Here is a 22067-nt window from a genome sequence, read left to right as displayed (position 1 = left end):
GGTGGGCACCTGTAATCCCAGCTATTATGGAGGGTGAAGCAGGAGAGTCACGTGAACCCAGGAGGTGGGGGTTGCAGTGAGCTGAGGTCGTGCCATTGCATTCCAGCCTGGGCAACTAGAGCGAAACTCTGTCTCAGAAAAAAAAAAAAAAAAAAGAATTTGTGGAGAGCTTAATTAGCCCCTCTTTGTTTTTCTCATTTCCAGGCTCTCCCTGTTGAATTTTTGGCTAGTTTGCCATTCTGTCACTTGCCCTAATGAGGCGATCAGAACTGGCATTTCCTATCAAGTTTGTCAATTTTACTGACAATAGTTTGCTACTTTTATTAGACAATGCTGCTAGACAGAGTTTTCCCATCCTCAGCTCAAGTCAGCTGTTGGTTTTCAAAGCCAGTCCTACCATGGTAGAACTAGTTTGGGGATGGATAGGAGGATGGAAGCAGCTTCAGGCAAGAAAATGAGAGACTTCTACTTTATTACTAGAAGTTCAGCAATTTTTCATGAATAAATGCTTCTCAATTTGTTGTTTGCCTTTGTTTGATTTCCAAAGCCCAGAAGTGATGGCTTTTGTCTAGTTTTATATTTGTTTCTTGGGGAGAGGATTTGCTGATATCCAAATAAACTCTTTCATACTTGGAAATCTTCCCCCTCTTTATTTGCTGTTAATGTGTACAGTTTGAGGCATTTTTCTTGAGGGTATTTTAGGTGGGTATGTATAATTGATATATACGTATTTTTTAATGTGGCCTCTTTACAATTACTGAAAATAGGATCCTCAAAAGCAGGGATGTTATGCATAAACCAGGGAACAGATCTGACCCACTGCCTATTTTTATAAAGTTTTATTGTAACACTGCCATTCTCATTCATTTACATATTGTCTGTGGCCACTTTTTTACTGTAACAGCAGGACTGAGTAGTTGCAAAAGTTTCTCTGGCCTGCAAAGCCTAAAATATTTGCTCTCTAGCCCTTTACACAAAAAGCTTGCTGACCCTTGCTTGAGAGACTCATTATCATAATTAATATAATTATCACTTTAAATAACATTATTACTTTTGTTTGTTTTTTAAATTTCATATTTATTCTTTATCTTCTCAATAACCCCATGTAGCAAACTGGACAGATATCAGATATTTAAACTATCATTTATCAGATTTCAAAAACTAATGGTAAACTTGCATTAAATAAATATTATATAAATTATAATTCAAACTACATATTCTAAAAATTAATATTTATTAAAGGTAGTCCAACAATCCTAGAATTTAACAGCAGAATACAAACAATTCAATATGTTATAGTAATTTCATTTTGGCCCAGAATAACATTTATTGTAGCAATATTATTTTTTACATTCACTTCTGCCATTCATTATGCCTGCTCTGAATAACCAAACTACTGCAAAGTCTGAGCCATGAGAAATGCAAATTTTTCTCCTTGACATTTTGAAATATTCTTGTTTTGCTATTAGTTCGCATTCGAACAGGTAATACAAAATACTTTATGGAGCAATTTCCTCAGTTCAACATTTCTTACCTGTTAGAAGAGCCATTCAGTATTCTTTGTTGTAAAATATGTCTGTGGGTTGGGCAAGAGGGAGGGAGGTTATCTGGAAATGAGTCTTCCCCTTGAGGTGCTAAAGACAGGCCAATAAAAGCTTCATTTAGCATATCCCCTCTGTCCAAGGGCCCCAGGAGTTCTGTTAAAAATGATTAATATATGAGTGAAATACTAAGTACAATTTCTGCTAACTCCCTTATAAGTAAGATTACAGAACAACATTCACATATCCCAGTGGAACTTTTTTCTTTATTTTGTCAATTTGAAAATCTTGTTGTCCTAGTTCCCTATGACTTCTGTCATTCTTATACTTACTTCAGCAGTTTGATAACAGAATAGTGAATGTTTTCAAGTATAGATTTTAAAAAATTCATTTATATCTTGCTTATATATAGTGTTTTTAACCAGCATATTATTTATACAATTTTTTTGTTTTTGTTAGCCAATTACTGGAATATTTTATCTTGGAATATTGCAAGAAGTGATTTTACTCTTGCACATATAGCACATAACTTGAAAAGGAAAGGAAAATATCTTTCCCAATATTTGCTTTCAATTAGCATTTTAAACTTTATAGGGAGATACATACTCCCATATGTTAGAGATGTACAGAGGTGTATAGAGAGATATTGGCAACTTTGACAGGGCATTGTTTAAAAATATTGTTTGAAACATAATGAAGCTGTGAAAAATATATTTTTTGTAAGAAACATAAACCTTATTTAAAACCAAAAAAAAAAAAAAAAACTCTTAGGACCACCGTGTATGGCAAAACATAATTTTTACCATCTTAAACATTTTAAAGCATACAGTTCAATAGTGTTAAGTATATTCACATTGTTGTGAAGCAAATCTCCAGAACTTTTTTGTCTTGCAAAACTGAAACTGCACCCATTGTACAATTCCCCATTTGCCCCTCTCCCAGTTTGATAACCAACATTTTATTTTCTGTTTCTATGAATTTGATAACTTTAGATCTTATATAAGTGGTATCATACAGTATTCGTGTTTTTGTCACTGGCTTATTTCACTTAGCATAATGTCCTCAAGGTTTATCCGTGTCGTAGTATGTGACAAGATTTCTTCCTTTTTAAGACTGAATAGTAAGCTGTTGTATATATATACCATGCTTTGTTTTTCCATTCTCTATCTATTGACATTTGGGTTGCTTCCACCTCTTGGCTATTGTGAATAATGCTGCTATGAACATGGATGTGCAGATATCTCCGAGACCCTGCTATCAGTGCTTTTGGACATATACTCAGAAGGGGGATTGCCATATCATACAGTGGATCTATCTTTAAATTTTTGAGGAAACACCATACTGTTTTCATTGTGGTTCACCATTTTACAATCCTACCAACAGTGCACAAGGATTCTAATTTCTCCAAATCCTTGACAAACTTGTTATTTTCTGTTTTTTTAAAACTAGTCATCCTAATGAATGTGACATGCTACCTTATGGTTTTGATTTGCATTTCTCTAATAAGTGATACTGAGCATCTTTTTATATGCTTGTTGGTCATTTGTATACCTTCATTGAAGAAATGTGGATTCAAGTCACTTGTCCTTTTTTTTCTTTGAGACAGAGTCTCACTCTGTTGCCCAGGCTGGAGTGCAGTATCACAATCATGGCTCACTAAAGTCTTGACCTCTCAGGCTCAAGTGATCCTCCCACTTCAGCCCTCTGAGTAGCTGGGACTACAGGTGTGCACCACAATGCATGACTCATTTAAAAAAAACATTATTGTAGAGAGGGGCTTTCACTAGGTTGCCCAGGCTGGTCTTGAACTCCTGGGCTCAAGCAATCTTCCCACTTCCTGTGGTGGCTCATGCCTGTAATCCTGCCTCTCAAAGTGCTGGCATTACAGGCATGAGCCATGGTGCCCAGCCCCCTTGCCCATTTTTAATTAGGTTGTTTTTGTTCTTAAGTTGTAGGAGCTCTGTATGTCGTCTAGATATTAATTCTTTTGTCAGATTTGCAAATATTTTCTCCCATTCCTTAGGCTGTCTGTTCACTTTATTGGTACTTTATTGTGTCCTTTAATGCATAAAAGTTTTTAAGTTGGATTAAGCCCCATTTGTAGTCCCATTTGTCTATTTTGCTTTTGTTGCCTATGCTTTTGGTGTCACATACAAGAAATCGTTGTCATATCCAATATCATGAAGCTTTTCTCTAATGTTTTCTTCTAGCAGTTTTATACTTTTGTTTCTTATGTTTAGGTCTTCAATTCATTTTTTTTGTTTTTTGTTTTTTTTTTCTTTTATTATTATTATTATTATTATACTTCAGGTTTTATGGTACATGTGCGCAATGTGCAGGTAAGTTACATATGTATACATGTGCCATGCTGGTGCGCTGCACCCACCAACTCGTCATCTAGCATTAGGTATATCTCCCAATGCTATCCCTCCCCCCTCCCCCCACCCCACAACAGTCCCCAGAGTGTGATGTTCCCCTTCCTGTGTCCATGTGTTCTCATTGTTCAATTCCCACCTATGAGTGAGAATATGCGGTGTTTCGTTTTTTGTTCTTGCGATAGTTTACTGAGAATGATGATTTCCAATTTCATCCATGTCCCTACAAAGGACATGAACTCATCATTTTTTATGGCTGCATAGTATTCCATGGTGTATATGTGCCACATTTTCTTAATCCAGTCTATCATTGTTGGACATTTGGGTTGGTTCCAAGTCTTTGCTATTGTGAATAATGCCGCAATAAACATACGTGTGCATGTGTCTTTATAGCAGCATGATTTATAGTCCTTTGGGTATATACCCAGTAATGGGATGGCTGGGTCGAATGGAATTTCTAGTTCTAGATCCCTGAGGAATCGCCACACTGACTTCCACAATGGTTGAACTAGTTTACAGTCCCACCAACAGTGTAAAAGTGTTCCTATTTCTCCACATCCTCTCCAGCACCTGTTGTTTCCTGACTTTTTAATGACTGCCATTCTAACTGGTGTGAGATGGTATCTCATTGTGGTTTTGATTTGCATTTCTCTGATGGCCAGTGATGGTGAGCATTTTTTCATGTGTTTTTTGGCTGCATAAATGTCTTCTTTTGAGAAGTGTCTGTTCATGTCCTTCGCCCACTTTTTGATGGGGTTGTTTGTTTTTTTCTTGTAAATTTGTTGGAGTTCATTGTAGATTCTGGATATTAGCCCTTTGTCAGATGAGTAGGTTGCGAAAATTTTCTCCCATTTTGTAGGTTGCCTGTTCACTCTGATGGTGGTTTCTTTTGCTGTGCAGAAGCTCTTGAGTTTAATTAGATCCCATTTGTCAATTTTGGCTTTTGTTGCCATTGCTTTTGGTGTTTTAGACATGAAGTCCTTGCCCATGCCTATGTCCTGAATGGTAATGCCTAGGTTTTCTTCTAGGGTTTTTATGGTTTTAGGTCTAACATTTAAGTCTTTAATCCATCTTGAATTGATTTTTGTATAAGGTGTAAGGAAGGGATCCAGTTTCAGCTTTCTACATATGGCTATCCAGTTTTCCCAGCACCATTTATTAAATAGGGAATCCTTTCCCCATTTCTTGTTTTTGTCAGGTTTGTCAAAGATCAGATACTTGTAGATATGTGGCATTATTTCTGACGGCTCTGTTCTGTTCCATTGATCTATATCTCTGTTTTGGTACCAGTACCATGCTGTTTTGGTTACTGTAGCCTTGTAGTATAGTTTGAAGTCAGGTAGTGTGATGCCTCCAGCTTTGTTCTTTTGGCTTAGGATTGACTTGGCGATGCGGGCTCTTTTTTGGTTCCATATGAACTTTAAAGTAGTTTTTTCCAATTCTGAGAAGAAAGTCATTGGTAGCTTGATGGGGATGGCATTGAATCTGTAAATTACCTTGGGAAGGATGGCCATTTTCATGATATTGATTCTTCCTACCCATGAGCATGGAATGTTCTTCCATTTGTTTGTATCCTCTTTTATTTCCTTGAGCAGTGGTTTGTAGTTCTCCTTGAAGAGGTCTTTCACATCCCTTGTAAGTTGGATTCCTAGGTATTTTATTCTCTTTGAAGCAATTGTGAATGGGAGTTCACTCATGATTTGGCTCTCTGTTTGTCTGTTATTGATGTATAAGAATGCTTGTGATTTTTGCACGTTGATTTTGTATCCTGAGACTTTGCTGAAGTTGCTTATCAGCTTAAGGAGATTTTGGGCTGAGACAATGGGGTTTTCTAGATATACTATCATGTCATCTGCAAACAGGGACAATTTGATTTCCTCTTTTCCTAATTGAATACCCTTGATTTCCTTCTCCTGCCTAATTGCCCTGGCCAGAACTTCCAACACTATGTTGAATAGAAGTGGTGAGAGAGGGCATCCCTGTCTTGTGCCAGTTTTCAAAGGGAATGCTTCCAGTTTTTGCCCATTCAGTATGATATTGGCTGTGGGTTTGTCATAAATAGCTCTTATTATTTTGAGATACGTCCCATCAATTCCTAATTTATTGAGAGTTTTTAGCATGAAGGGTTGTTGAATTTTGTCAAAGGCCTTTTCTGCATCTATTGAGATAATCATGTGGTTTTTGTCTTTGGTTCTGTTTATATGCTGGATTACATTTATTGATTTGCGTATATTGAACCAGCCTTGCATCCCAGGGATGAAGCCCACTTGATCATGGTGGATAAGCTTTTTGATGTGCTGCTGGATTCTGTTTGCCAGTATTTTATTGAGGATTTTTGCATCAATGTTCATCAAGGATATTGGTCTAAAATTCTCTTTTTTTGTTGTGTCTCTGCCAGGCTTTGGTATCAGGATGATGCTGGCCTCATAAAATGAGTTAGGGAGGATTCCCTCTTTTTCTATTGATTGGAATAGTTTCAGAAGGAATGGTACCATCTCCTCCTTGTACCTCTGGTAGAATTCGGCTGTGAATCCATCTGGACCTGGACTTTTTTTGGTTGGTAAGCTATTGATTATTGCCACAATTTCAGCTCCTGTTATTGGTCTATTCAGAGATTCAACTTCTTCCTGGTTTAGTCTTGGGAGGGTGTATGTGTCGAGGAATTTATCCATTTCTTCTAGATTTTCTAGTTTATTTGCATAGAGGTGTTTGTAATATTCTCTGATGGTAGTTTGTATTTCTGTGGGATCGGTGGTGATATCCCCTTTATCATTTTTTATTGCATCTATTTGATTCTTCTCTCTTTTTTTCTTTATTAATCTTGCTAGTGGTCTATCAATTTTGTTGATCCTTTCAAAAAACCAGCTCCTGGATTCATTTATTTTTTGAAGGGTTTTTTGTGTCTCTATTTCCTTCAGTTCTGCTCTGATTTTAGTTATTTCTTGCCTTCTGCTAGCTTTTGAATGTGTTTGCTCTTGCTTTTCTAGTTCTTTTAATTGTGATGTTAGGGTGTCAATTTTGGATCTTTCCTGCTTTCTCTTGTGGGAATTTAGTGCTATAAATTTCCCTCTACACACTGCTTTGAATGCATCCCAGAGATTCTGGTATGTTGTGTCTTGGTTCTCGTTGGTTTCAAAGAACATCTTTATTTCTGCCTTCATTTCGTTATGTACCCAGTAGTCATTCAGGAGCAGGTTGTTCAGTTTCCACGTAGTTGAGCGGTTTTGAGTGAGATTCTTAATCCTGAGTTCTAGCTTGATTGCACTGTGATCTGAGAGACAGTTTGTTACAATTTCTGTTCTTTTACATTTATTGAGGAGAGCTTTACTTCCAAGTATATGGTCAATTTTGGAATAGGTGTGGTATGGTGCTGAAAAAAATGTATAGTCTGTTGATTTGGGGTGGAGAGTTCTGTAGATGTCTATTAGGTCCGCTTGGTGCAGAGCTGAGTTCAATTCCTGGGTATCCTTGTTGACTTTCTGTCTCGTTGATCTGTCTAATGTTGATAGTGGGGTGTTAAAGTCTCCCATTATTAATGTGTGGGAGTCTAAGTCTCTTTGTAGGTCACTCAGGACTTGCTTTATGAATCTGGGTGCTCCTGTATTGGGTGCATATATATTTAGGATAGTTAGCTCTTCTTGTTGAATTAATCCCTTTACCATTATGTAATGGCCTTCTTTGTCTCTTTTGATCTTTGTTGGTTTAAAGTCTGTTTTATCAGAGACTAGGATTGCAACCCCTGCCTTTTTTTGTTTTCCATTTGCTTGGTAGATCTTCCTCCATCCTTTTATTTTGAGCCTATGTGTGTCTCTGCACGTGAGATGGGTTTCCTGAATACAGCACACTGATGGGTCTTGAGTCTTTATCCAGTTTGCCAGTCTGTGTCTTTTAATTGGAGCATTTAGTCCATTTACATTTAAAGTTAATATTGTTATGTGTGAATTTGATCCTGTCATTATGATGTTAGCTGGATATTTTGCTCGTTAGTTGATGCAGTCTCTTCCTAGTCTCGATGTTCTTTACATTTCGGTATGATTTTGCAGTGGCTGGTACCGGTTGTGCCTTTCCATGTTTAGCGCTTCCTTCAGGAGCTCTTTTAGGGCAGGCCTGGTGGTGACAAAATCTCTCAGCATTTGCTTGTCTGTAAAGTATTTTATTTCTCCTTCACTTATGAAGCTTAGTTTGGCAGGATATGAAATTCTGGGTTGAAAATTCTTTTCTTTAAGAATGTTGAATATTGGCCCCCACTCTCTTCTGGCTTGTAGGGTTTCTGCCGAGAGATCCGCTGTTAGTCTGATGGGCTTCCCTTTGATGGTAACCCGACCTTTCTCTCTGGCTGCCCTTAACATTTTTTCCTTCATTTCAACTTTGGTGAATCTGACAATTATGTGTCTTGGAGTTGCTCTTCTCGAGGAGTATCTTTGTGGCGTTCTCTGTATTTCCTGAATCTGAATGTTGGCCTGCCTTGCTAGATTGGGGAAGTTCTCCTGGATAATATCCTGCAGAGTGTTTTCCAACTTGTTTCCATTCTCCCCGTCACTTTCAGGTACACCAATCAGACGTAGATTTGGTCTTTTCACATAGTCCCACATTTCTTGGAGGCTTTGCTCGTTTCTTTTTATTCTTTTTTCTCTAAACTTCCCTTCTCGCTTCATTTCATTCATTTCATCTTCCAGGGCTGATACCCTTTCTTCCATTTGATCGCATCGGCTCCTGAGGCTTCTGCATTCTTTACGTAGTTCTCGAGCCTTGGTTTTCAGCTCCATCAGCTCCTTTAAGCACTTCTCTGTATTGGTTATTCTAGTTATACATTCTTCTAAATTTTTTTCAAAGTTTTCAACTTCTTTGCCTTTGGTTTGAATATCCTCCCGTAGCTCAGAGTAATTTGATCGTCTGAAGCCTTCTTCTCTCAGCTCGTCAAAGTCATTCTCTGTCCAGCTTTGTTCCGTTGCTGGTGAGGAACTGCGTTCCTTTGGAGGAGGAGAGGTACTCTGGTTTTTAGAGTTTCCAGTTTTTCTGCTCTGTTTTTTCCCCATCTTTGTGGTTTTATCTACTTTTGGTCTTTGATGATGGTGATGTACAGATGGGTTTTTGGTGTGGATGTCCTTTCTGTTAGTTTTCCTTCTAACAGACAGAACCCTCAGCTGCAGGTCTGTTGGAGTACCTGGCCGGCCATGTGAGGTGTCAGTCTGCCCCTGCTGGGGGGTGCCTCCCAGTTAGGCTGCTCGGGGGTCAGGGGTCAGGGACCCACTTGAGGAGGCAGTCAGCCCGTTCTCAGATCTCCAGCTGCGTGCTGGGAGAACCACTGCTCTCCTCACAGCTGTCAGACAGGGACATTTAAGTCTGCAAAGGTTACTGCTGTCTTTTTGTTTGTCTGTGTCCTGCCCCCAGAGGTGGAGCCTACAGAGGCAGGCAGGCCTCCTTGAGCTGTGGTGGGCTCCACCCAGTTCAAGCTTCCAGGCTGCTTTGTTTACCTAAGCGAGCCCGGGCAATGGCGGGCGCCCCTCCCCCAGCCTCGCTGCCGACTTGCTGTTTGATCTCAGACTGCTGTGCTAGCAATCAGCGAGACTCCGTGGGCGTAGGACCCTCTGAGCCAGGTGCGGGCTATACTCTCCTGGGGCACTGTTTCCTAAGCCCTTCGGAAAAGCACAGTATTCGGGTGGGAGTGGCCCGATTTTCCAGGTGCCGTCTGTCACCCCTGGAAGGGGAACTCCCTGACCCCTTGCGCTTCCCGAGTGAGGCAATGCCTCGCCCCTGCTTCGGCTGGCGCACGGTGCGCTCACCAACTGACCTGCGCCCACTGTCTGGCACTCCCTAGTGAGATGAACACGGTACCTCAGATGGAAATGCAGAAATCACCCGTCTTCTGCGTCGCTCGCGCTGGGAGCTGTAGACCGGAGCTGTTCCTATTCGGCCATCTTGGCTCCTCCCCCCAGGTCTTCAATTCATTTTGAGTTAATTTGTTTATGGTGTCCAACTCGCTCTTTTGCATGGGGATATCCAGTTTCCCAGCAACGTTTGTTGAAGAGATAGTTCCTTTTGCATTGAATGGTGTTGACATCTGTCAAAAATTGTTTGACCATATGGTTAATGGTTTATATCTGGGCTCTCAATTCTGTTCATTTTTGTTGGTCTATATGTCGGTGTTTATGCCAGTACTAATGTTTAGATTACTGTAGCCTTGTAATATGTTTTAAAACAGAAAGACCTCTTTTTCCCTTTTCAAGATTGTTCTGGCTATTCAGCATCCCTTGTGATTCCATATGAATTTTTAAATGGATTTTTCTATATCTCCACAGATGCCATTGGGATTTTGATAGGGATTGCACTGAATTGGTAGATTACCTTGGGCAATACTGACATTTTAACAACATGAAGTATTCCAATCCATGAATATTGGATGTCTTTCCATTTATTTGTGTCTTTAATACCTATCAGCAGTGTTTTCTAGTTTTAAGTCTTTTACCTCCTTGGTTAGGTTTATTCCAAAGTATTTTATTCTTTTTGATGCTATTGTAAATGAAATTGTTTTCTTACTGTCCTTTGCAGATTGCGCATTTTTAGTGTACAGAAATGCAATGAATTTTTGTATGTTGACTTGCATCTTGCAACTTTGCTGCATTCAATTATTCTAAAGTTTTTAAATGGGATCTTTAGGGCTTGCTGCATAGGAGATTAAGACATCTATAACCAGCGACAATTTTACTTCCTTTCTGATTTTGGTGTCTTTTATTTCACTTGCATAATTGCTTTGACTAGGACATTCCAGTATTATGTTAAATAGAAGGGGTGAAAGCAGGCATCTTTGTCTTGTTCCTGATCCTAGAGGAAGGGCTTTCAGTTTTTCACCATTGAGACTGATGTTAGCTGTGGTCTTTTCATGTATAGCCTTTATTATGTTGGGGTATTAATAGTTTCCTTACATCCTAGTTTGTTGAACATTTTTAGCATGAAAGAACATCCAGTTTTGTCAAATTTTTTTTGTGTGTATCAATTGAGATGATTAGGTAGTTCTCATCTTTCATTCTGTTAATGTGATTAGAATGATTTTCTTATGTTGAACCATCCTTACTTTACATCAGTACATTTTACTTGATCATGGTATATTATCTTTTTACTATGCCTAAGAATTTCGTTGGCTAGTATTTTGTTAATGACTTTTGCTCCAATATCTATCAAGAATGTTGGTCTGTAGTTTTCTTTGTCTTCATCTGGCTTTGTTACTAGGGTAATGCTGGCCTTATATAATGAATTTGGGATTTTCCCTTCTTTTAATTTTTTTGGAAGACTTTGAGGAGAATGGGTGCTAATTCTTTAAATATTTGCTGGAATATTCTAATGAAGGCATGAGGTCTTGGGCTTTTCTTTGTATGGAGTATTGGTTACTGATGCAATCTCTTTAATAGTTGTAAGTCTGTCCAGATTATGTAATTCTTCATTATCCAATCTTGGTTGGTTGTGTGTTTAAAAGATTTTGTCCATTTATGTAAGTTTTCCAGTTTGTTGGCATACGACTGTTTGTAATATTCTCTTACAACCCTCTTTATTTTATGTCGTATTGGCTGTAATATCCCCTTTTTCATTTTTGATTTTAGTTATTTGAGTCTTCTCTCTTTTTTTTTAATTAGTATACCTAATAATTGGTCAGCTTTGTAGGTATTTTGGAAAAACCACCTCTTAAGTTTTGTTGATTTTTTTTCTACTGCTTTTGTATTCTCTATTTCATTGATCTTTGCTCTAAACTTTATTATTTTCTTCTGTTAGCTTTGGGTTTAGTTTGTTTTTCTTTCTTTTCAGTTTCTTAAGGTACAAAATTAGGTTATTAATTTTCAGTCTTTCTTCTTTTTTAATGTAAACATAGCCGTAAACTTCTCTGTTAGTACTGTTTTCACTACATCTCACAAGTTTGGGCACTGATATGGCTTGGATGTTGCCTCCAAATCTCATGTTGAGATGTAATCCCCAGTGTTGGAGGTGGGACCTTGTATTATTAGGCTGTTCTTGCATCACTATAAAGAAATACCATACAACCTGAGCAACATGTCAAAACCCCATTTCTACAAAAAGTACAAAAATTACCTAGGTGTGGTAGATCATGCCTGTAGTTGCAGTTACTCAGGAATTTGAGGCTGGAGAATTGCTTGACCAGGGAAATGGAGGTTGCAGTGAGCTGAGACTGCACCACTGCACTCCAGCCTGGGTGACAGAGTGAGACCCTGTCTCGGGGGAAAAAAAAAAAGAAATATCAGAGACTGGGTAATTTATAAAGAAAAGGGGTTTAATTGACTCATTGTTCTGCAGGCTGTACATGCATGGTGTTGGCATCTGCTCAGCTTCTGGGGAGGACTCAGGGAATTTTTCCTCATGGAGGAAGGTGAAATGGAAAGTGACTGGATTATGGGGGCAGATTTCTCATGAATGGTTTAGCACCATCCGTTTGGTGCTGTCTTTGCAATAGTGAGTTCTCATGAGATCTGGCTGTTTAAAAGTGTGTGGCACCTCCCCCTTCTCTTTCTCCTTCTCCAGCCTTCCCTTGCTCTTCCCATTTCACCTTTTGCCATGAGGAAAAGCTCCCTGAGGCTTCCTCAGAAGCTGAGTAGATGCCAGCACTGTGCTTGTAGAGCCTGCAGAACTGTCAATAAAACTTCTTTTCTTTATAAATTACCCAGTCTGGAGTATTCCTTTATAGCAGTCCAAGAATGGCCTAACACAGGAACATTGTGTTTTCATTTTCATTTGTCTCAAGAAGTTTTCTAATTTTCCTTGTGATTTCTTCTTTGACCTGTTGTTTAAGAGTGCATCGCTTAATTTTCATGTATTTGTAGATTTTCCAGTTTTCCTTCTGTTGTTGATGTCTAGTGTCATTTCACTGTAATCAGAGAAGATATTTTCTGTGATTGCTGTCTTTTAAAATTTGTTAAGATTTGTTTTGTGGCCTTCATGTGGTCTGTTTTGGAGAGTGTTCCATGTGCACTTGAAAAGAATGTGTTTTTTTGCAGTTGATGGGTGAGTGTTCTGTATACGTTCTGTTCTTTATATAGACCTGGAGGTCATTATCTTAAGTGAAATAACTCAGAAAACAGAAAGTCAAATACCATATGTTCTCATTTATAAATAGGAGCTAAATGGAAATAGAGTGTACAATAATAGACACTGGAGCCTCAGAACAGTGGAAGGGTGGTAACTGTGTTGTTGAAGACCTCTATTACTTTTTTTTGGTAAGCATTTAAGGGGTACATGTGCAGTTTTGTTACATGGATATACTGTGTAGTGGTAAAGTCTGGCCATTTAGTGTAACCACCACCTGAATAATGTACATAGTACTCATTAATTTATTTCTCATCCTTTACCCACCTCCTACACTACTGAATCTTCAGTGTCCATTGTTCCATACTTTATGTCCATATGTACACATTATTTAGCTCTCACTTGTGAGAACATGTGGTGTTTGACTTTCTGTTTCTGAGTTATTTCACTTAAGATTATAGCCTCCAGTTCCATCAGTGTTGCTGCAAAAGATGATTTTATTTTATATGGCTGAGTAGTATTCCATTGCACTTATATACTACATTTTCTGTATCTAGTCCTTCACTGATGTAAACGTAGGTGATTCCATCTCTTTGGTATTGTGAATAGTGCAGTGATAAACATATGAGTGTGGGTATCTCTTAGATCTAATTATTTTTCCTTTGGGTAGATAGCCAGTAGTGGGATTGCTGCCTAGAATGGCAGTTCTATTTTCAGTTCTATGAGAAATCTCCATATGGTTTTTCATACAGGTTATACTAATTTACATTCCCACTAACAGTGTGTAAGTGTTCCATTTTCTCTGCATCCTTACCAACATCTGTTATTTTTTGAATTTTTAGTATTAGCCATTATGACTTGTGTGAAATATGTCATTGTGGTTTTAATTTGCATTTCTCTGATCGTTAGTGATGTTAAAAATTTTTTCATATGCAGGTTAGACATTTGTATGTTTTCTTTTGAAAAAATACTCATGTTCTTTGCCCATTCGGTAGTGTAGGAGGTGGGTAAAAGATGAGAAAATATTTATGTTCTTTGATTTGTTTTTGTTGTTGTTGAGTTGTTTGAGTTCCTTGTATGTTAGTCCCTTGTATGCATAGTTTGTAAATGTTTTCTCTCATTCTACACATTGTCTGTTCTTTTATTTCTTTTTGCTTTGCAGAAGCTCTTTAGTTTAATTAAGTCCCATTTGTCTATTTGTGTTTTTGTTGCATTTGCTTTTGAGGCCTTGGTCATAAATTGCTCATCTAGGCCAATGTCCAGAGGAGTCTTCCCTAGGTTTTCTTCTAGTATTTTTATAGTTTCAGGTCTTACATTTAAGCTTTTAATTGATCTTGATTTGGCTTGTAGATAGTGAGAGACAGAAGTCCAGTTTCATTCTTCTGCACAGGTAATCCAATTTTCCCAGTACCACTTATTGTAAAGGATGTCCTTTCCTCAGGGTATGTTTGTGTTGACATTGTCAAAGATCAGTTGTCTGTAGGTATATGGCTTTATTTCTGAGTTCTCTATTCTGTTACATTGATCTGTGTGTCTATTTTTATACAAGTACCATGCTGTTTTGGTTACTGTAACCTCATAGTATAATTTGAAGTCAGGTAATGTGATGCCTCCAGCTTTGTTCTTTTTGCTTACAATTGCTTTGGATATTCAGGCTCTTTTTTCATTCTATATGAATTTTAGGATTGTTTTTTCTAATTCTATGAAAAATTACATTTTAAAAATAGGAATTACATTCAATCTGTACATCTGTATGGTTGTTTTAATGATATTGATTTTTGTGATCCATGAACATGGGAGGTTTTTCTACTGGTGTCATATATGATTTCTATCATCAGTGTTTTGTAGTTTTCCTTGTAAAGATCTTTCACCCTCTTGTTTAAAATATATTCCTAAATATTTTACTTTTTTGTGGCTATTGTAGTTCTTCATTTGGTTCTCAGTTTGTTGTTGATGTATAGAAATGACACTGATTTTTGTACATCAGTTTCATATTCTAAAACTTTACTGAACTTACAAAATCTAGGAGTCTTTGGGATTTTCTAGGTATAAGATCATATCATGAGCAAACAAAGATAAGTTGACTTCATCTTTTCCAAATTTGGATGCCTTTTATTTCTTCTCTTGCCTGATTGCTCTGGCTTGGGCTTCTAGTATGTTGAATAGGAGTGGTGAAAGTGGTCATCATTGTCTTGTTCCAGTTCTTTGGGAGACTGCTTTCAAATTTTCCCTGTTTAGTATAATGTTTTCTGTGGTCTTATCATATATTGCTTTTATTATTTTGCAGTATGTTCCTTCTATGCCTAGTTTGTTGAGGATTTTATCACAAAAGGATCCTTAATTTTATCAAATGCTTTTTCTGTATCGAGATATTTATATAGTTTGTTTTTAATTCTCCTTATGTAATGAATCAAATTTGTTTACTTGAGTATGTTGAACTATACTTGCATCTTTGGAATAAAACCATTTGATTGTGGTGTATTATGTTTTTGATGTGCTGTTGTATTGAGTTTGCTAGTACTTTGCTGCAGATTTTTGCATCTATGTTCATCACAGATTTTGGTCTATAGTTTTCATTTTTTGTTGTGTGCTAGTCCGGCTTTAGTATCAGAATAATACTGGTGCTGTAGAATGAGTCAGGGAGGCTTCCCTTCTCATTGAAGTTTTGGAAGCATTTCAGAGGGCATTGGTACCAGTTCTTTGTAGATTTGGTAGAATTTGGCTGTGAATCCATTTGGCCCTGGACTTTCTTTTTTTTTTTTTTTTCCTTAGGAGACTTTTTTAATACTGATTAAGTGTCACTACTTGTTATTGGTCTGCTTAGGATTTCTATGTGTTCAATCTCTGGTGGTTTTGTTTCCAGGAATTTATATGTCTTCTAGATTTTCTAGTTTGTGAGTGTAGAGATGTTCGTGGTAGTCCTTGATGATCACTTGTATTGCAGTATCAGTTCTAATGTCTCCTTTTAAATTTCTGATTGTTTATTGGATCTTCTGTCTTCTTTTCTTGATTAGTCTAGCTAGCAGTTTGTCAACTTTGTTTATTTTATCAAAGAACCAACTTTCTGTTTCTTTGATCCTTTATAATGTTCTTTTGTTCACAATTTCATTTAGTTCTTCCCTGATTTGTTATTTGTTTTCTGTTAGCTTTGGGTTTTCTTTGTTCTTTTTTTTCTAGTTTCTTTTTATTATTATTATTATTATTATACTTTAGGTTTTATGGTACATGTGCGCAATGTGCAGGTTAGTTACATATGTATACATGTGCCATGCTGGTGCACTGCACCCACTAACTCGTCATCTAGCATTAGGTATATATCCCAATGCTATCCCTCCCTCCTCCCCCCACCCCACAACAGTCCCCAGAGTGTGATGTTCCCCTTCCTGTGTCCATGTGTTCTCATTTTTCAATTCCCACCTATGAGTGAGAATATGCGGTGTTTGGTTTTTTTGTTCTTGCGATAGTTTACTGAGAATGATGATTTCCAGTTTCATCCACGTCCCTACAAAGGACATGAACTCATCATTTTTAATGGCTGCATAGTATTCCATGGTGTATATGTGCCACATTTTCTTAATCCAATCTATCATTGTTGGACACTTGGGTTGGTTCCAAGTCTTTGCTATTGTGAATAATGCCGCAATAAACATACGTGTGCATGTGTCTTTATAGCAGCATGATTTATAGTCCTTTGGGTATATACCCAGTAATGGGATGGCTGGGTCAAATGGTATTTCTAGTTCTAGATCCCTGAGGAATCGCCACACTGACTTCCACGATGGTTGAACTAGTTTACAGTCCCATCAACAGTGTAAAAGTGTTCCTATTTCTCCACATCCTCTCCAGCACCTGTTGTTTCCTGACTTTTTAATGATTGCCATTCTAACTGGTGTGAGATGGTATCTCATTGTGGTTTTGATTTGCATTTCTCTGATGGCCAGTGATGGTGAGCATTTTTTCATGTGTTTTTTGGCTGCATAAATGTCTTCTTTTGAGAAGTGTCTGTTCATGTCCTTTGCCCACTTTTTGATGGGGTTGTTTGTTTTTTTCTTGTAAATTTGTTGGAGTTCATTGTAGATTCTGGATATTAGCCCTTTGTCAGATGAGTAGGTTGCGAAAATTTTCTCCCATTTTGTAGGTGGCCTGTTCACTCTGATGGTAGTTTCTTTTGCTGTGCAGAAGCTCTTTAGTTTAATTAGATCCCATTTGTCAATTCTGGCTTTTGTTGCCATTGCTTTTGGTGTTTTAGACATGAAGTCCTTGCCCATGCCTATGTTCTGAATGGTAATGCCTAGTTTCTTGAGGTGCGATGTTAGGTTGTTAATTTGATTTTTCTATTCTTTGGTTGTAAGCATTTAATGCTATAAACTTCCCTCTTAGCACTGCTTTTGCTGTATCCCAGAGGTTTTGGTATGTTGTTTTCATTTTCATCCATTTCCAAAAATTTTTAAATTTCCATCTTAATTTTGTCATTGACCTAAAGACCATTCAGGAATATGTTATCCAATTTGTGTGTATTTGTATAGTTTCAATCATTCCTCCTGATATTTATTTATAGTTTTATTTTTCTGTGGTCTGAGAAAATACTTGGTATGATTTCAATTTTTAAAAATTTATTGAGATTTGTTTTGTGACCTGATGTATGGTCTGTGTTTGAGAATGCTGCATGCACTGATGAGAAGAATCTATATTCTGCTGTTGTTGGGTAGAATGTTCTGTAAATGTCTGTCAGGTACATTTGGTCTCAAGATCAATTTAAGCCCAGTGTTCCTTGTTGTTTTTCTGTCAATGATCTGTGAACTGCTACAGGTACAGTGTTGAAGTCTCCCACCATTATTATATTGCTGTCTATCTCTTTATGTCCAGTAATATTTGTTTTGTGACTCTGACTGCTCCAGTGTTTGGTGTGTATATATTCAGGATTTTTATATCCTCTTGTAGAATTGATCCCTTTATCATTATATAATGACTGACTTTGTCTTTTTTTTTACTTTTGTTGATTAAAAGTCTGTTTTATCTGATATAAGCATAGATACTCCTGCTCACTTTTAGTTTCTGTTTGTGCGGGAGATCTGTTTCTAGTCCTTTACCTTCAGGCTATAAGAATCTTTACCAATATGGGGAGTTTCTTATAGTTCTTATGAAAATATGGTTCATATTTTAAAAAACCCATCTGCCAATCTATACCTTTTAAATTAAGCATTTTATCTATTTATGTACAATGTTCATAGTTATATGTGAGGTTTGTTTCTATCATAATGTTAATTGTTATCAAATTGCTTTGTACATTATTTGCATCTTTTTTTCCCTCTTTCTGTTTGTCTTTGTTGTTTGGCGGAGTTCTGTCCTGTTGTAATTTGATTTCTTTCTCTTCCTCCTTTGTGTAACTGTTTTTATAAGACCTGTGAGTTTTATAGTTTTGTGTATTTTTTATGATGGCAAACATTGACCATTTTGTTCCATGTTTAGAACTCCTTTGAATATTTTTATAGGGTTCGTCTAGTGGTGATAAATTCTGTCAGTGTTTGGGAAGTACCTTATTTCTCCTTTATTTATGAAACTTATTTTAGCAGAATACAAAATTTGTGGTTTACAATTTTTTTTTCCTTTAAGCACATTGAAAATAGAATCCCAATCTATCTCTTACTGGCTTATAAAGTTCCCACTGAGAAGTCCACTGTTAGTCTGATGGAGTTTCCTTTACAAGTGACTAGATGATTTTCTCTTGCTGATTTTAGGATTTCTTCCTTTATATTAATTTTAGACAATTTAATGACTACACATTGTGGTGAAATCCATCTGGCAGTGTGTTCTCCTAGTATTCATTTGGCCTCTTGTATTTGCATGTCTAAATCTCTTATAAAATTAGGGAAATTTTCATCTATTATTTCCTTAAATGATTTTCAAAACTTTGTTTTTTCTTCCCCCTCAGGAACACCAATGACTCATAAGTTTAGATTCTTTATATAATCCCGTGCTTCTCAAAATGTTCATTCTATTTTATTCTTTTTTCTTTATCTTTGTCTGACTAGATTAATTCAAAGGATTGTCTTCAAAGTTTGAGATTTTGTCTTCTGCTTTATCTAGTCAGTTATTGACCCTTTCAGCTGTATTTTTTAATTCCTTCAGTGAATTTTTCATTTCCAAAAGTTATGTTTGTTCATTTTTACATAAGAAAAAGTTGGTGAAGTTCTCCGTGATAAATTTCTCATTCATATCCAAAATTAATTTTCTGATTTCTTTCTATTGGTTTTCACATTTCTTTGGGATCTGATTGAGCTTCTATAAAATCAATATTTTGAATTCTTTATCTGGCATTTCAGAAATTTCCTTTTGGTCAGCATCCATTGCTAGAGAGTTAGTGTAATCCTTTGAGGGGTGTCATAACCCCCTGACTTTTCATGCTTCCAGTATTAAGCAGATTTTTTCTCATTTGGAGAAGTAGTCACTTCTTATTATTGAATTTACTTGGATTTGGACAGGACTTCCCCCACTCCCCCACCCCCAAATCCTTGAGGATGTGACTGTAATATATGTCGTGCAGGGCTGTTTGGCTTTGCTTCTGGGTGCATTCAGTGGCAAAGACTATGTATGAATTCCTTGGTTGTAAATTACCATCACGTGGTGGCTTTTTCAAATGCTGGTTGTAGTAGTGGTATACCAGGCATGTGAGCAGGCTCATGACCTCTTGTGAAGCCAAGGTTATAGGTCGCAAGGAGCTCATCTCATTCATAAGTGCTATGGGCTTGTGTTACCAGATTTTGTCCTGTATTGTGCAGGTTGACCTCCAGGCCAGTCAGTGGCACTTGTAGGTAAGAGCTGGCTGTGGTGGTAGTAGTAAAGTTCATGCTTGATCTTTGTTTACCAAGAGAAACTCTCCAATGTCCCAGGCAATGGGCTGGATTGTGGAATGCTCAGTGGTTTGGGTTTGATCCTCAGCCTGAGAGAGTATGTGAAGCTGGGCAGAGCTGGACTGGCAACCCTGCACTTGCGCTGCTCCCGCCCCCCGGCCCCCTACCTCCCAAACAGTGAATGCAAACAGAGTTTAGGAAGCAGTCACCAAATGCCTGGAGATATGCCCAGTAAAGGGTAGAAACACTGCTGCTGCACCAAGTTCCTCACATGTGAAGACCAGGGCAGCCAAAGCTCCTAGGCCAGGTGAGCTGGTGTGGGAATTGGCCTCCCTCTCACTCCTCAGAACCAATGGAGTTGAATCCCACCCTGCCATGAGCTGGGGCACTCAGGAAAGTCAATGCAGACTGGCATTAGATCGCAGTGCCATCCCTGTCCACAAATCTTACCACTTGGGGAAAACCATGGCTGTCTAGCAAATCTCCTCCTTCTCTGGTTCCACAAAGGGGGAAAGCCCAATTTCAGAACCCATGGCTTGAATGCACTCCACAATCACCACTCAGTTCTGGATGTGGGGGGCCCTTCCCCACCTCCACTCCCAGCACTCCATTCTCCAGCCCAAGAATCTCTAATGCCCATGGCTACTGTTGCTAGGTTACTGAATCCTGCCCAGTTTGTTGTGAGCCAAGATTGAGAAGGGCATCCTCCTGTTAGATCCCAGGTCTGAGAAAAATACTGGAGCATTTCCCAGTATTTTTCTTTCTCAGTCTCCTGGCCTCTCGCCATGTTAGCCCCAGGGCTTAGAAGGGCCGAGGTAGTTTCCCATGGCCTGGGTGGCATGGTTTCTCAGAGGAAAGGTTTCACAGAGGTACACTCTTTGCTCTTCTACCATATCAGGCTTCACTCACAGTTCTCAGCCAGATGCTGCTACTCAGGGTGCCTTCTCACCTTTTATTTTCCAGGATTTGAATTTCTGTGCTCCTTCTTGAATAAAAGAGCACTATTGACTATGCACTGTTTTTTTGTTTTTTGTTTTTTTTGTTTTTTTTTTTTTGCGCTTCCAAATAGGTGAAGCATGCTAGAAGAGTTTCTGATCTGCCACCTTGGGGGGAAAATAAAAGAAGTCCTTTAGTTCTTTATTGATCTTATCTTATATCTGGTGGTCCTATCCATTATTGAAAGTGGGCTATTGAAATCTCCTACTATTACTGTGTTGATATGTATTTATCCCTTCAATTCTGTCAATGTTTGCTTCACATATTTAAGAGCTCTGATATTTAGTGCATAAATATTTATAATTACTATATCACCCTGGTGAATTGACCCTTTAATCATTATATTGTATCCTTCTTAGTCTCTTGTGACAGTTTTTGACTTAAAGTCTATTTTGCCTCATATTAGTATAGATATCCCTCCTCTCTTTTGGTTATTGTCTGCATTGAGTATCTTTTTTCATCCTTCAAGTTTAGCCTTTATGTGTTGTTAGATCTAAAGTGCTTCTATGCAGCATATCACTGGATCTTATTTTTATTTTTTTTATCCGCTTAGCCAATATATCTTTTGGCTGAGGGGTTTAATTGCCTCACTTTAAAGTAATTACTGATATGGAAGGATTTTCTATTGCCATTTTGTTACCCGTTTCCTGTATATCTCGTGGCTTTTTGGACCCTCATTTTTCTCTTACTGTCTGTCTTTGACTCCCTTCTTTGTCCTTTTGTGTGCATTGTATGGATATTTTGTGGTTACCACTGCAATTGCAGAAAGTATCTTAAAGTTATAACAAATCTATTTTAGGCTAATAAGAACTTAATTTCAATTGCATACACAAATTCTCCTTTACAGCTGCCATTTCCCCCCTTATGTTATTGTCATAAATTACCTGTTATATATATTGTGTACCAATTAACATAGATTTATAATTGTGTGTGTCTGTGATTTACTTGTTTAGACTTGCATATACAAGAATTAAAAGTGGATTTATGCACTAGAATTACAATATAGGATTCTATATTTATTTAAATGTTTATCATTAGTGGAGAACTTTATAATTTCATATTACTATGTTGATGCCTACCATCCTTTGTTTAATTTGAGGGACTCTCCTTAGTATTTATTGTCTAGTAATATTGACTAAACAGCTTTTGTTTATCTGGAAAGGTCTTCATTTCTTCTTCATTTCTGAAGGACAGTTTTGCTGGATACAGTATTCTTAGTTGATTTTTTTTTTCTTTTAGCATTTTAATCATCCCATTTCTTTTTAGCCTTCAAGGTT

The 22067-nt window shown here is 37.5% G+C and overlaps 1 protein-coding gene across 20 annotated transcripts in view; it reads right to left on the bottom strand.

The window, feature by feature from the left end:
- Positions 1–22067, bottom strand: part of WDPCP (WD repeat containing planar cell polarity effector) — a 720444-nt gene that overhangs the window by 42307 nt on the left and 656070 nt on the right. For 19 of the 20 annotated variants that reach the window (XR_008522114.1, XR_008522111.2, XR_008522112.2 and 16 more), the window contains one exon: positions 1535–1697. The exons of the other annotated variant lie outside the window; for it this stretch is intronic. Coding sequence is in view for 15 of the 19 variants with exons in the window: in XM_054547452.2 (XP_054403427.1) it covers positions 1535–1697 (163 nt within the window). In the remaining 4 variants the exon portion in view is untranslated. The remainder of the gene's footprint in view (positions 1–1534; positions 1698–22067) is intronic. 20 annotated transcript variants of the gene reach the window in all.

The sequence above is a fragment of the Pongo abelii genome, chromosome 12, assembly GCF_028885655.2.
Source record: "Pongo abelii isolate AG06213 chromosome 12, NHGRI_mPonAbe1-v2.0_pri, whole genome shotgun sequence".
Taxonomy (NCBI): domain Eukaryota; kingdom Metazoa; phylum Chordata; class Mammalia; order Primates; family Hominidae; genus Pongo; species Pongo abelii.
Note: the sequence above shows the minus strand (reverse complement) of the source record. Positions and strands in the feature narration are given on the sequence as shown.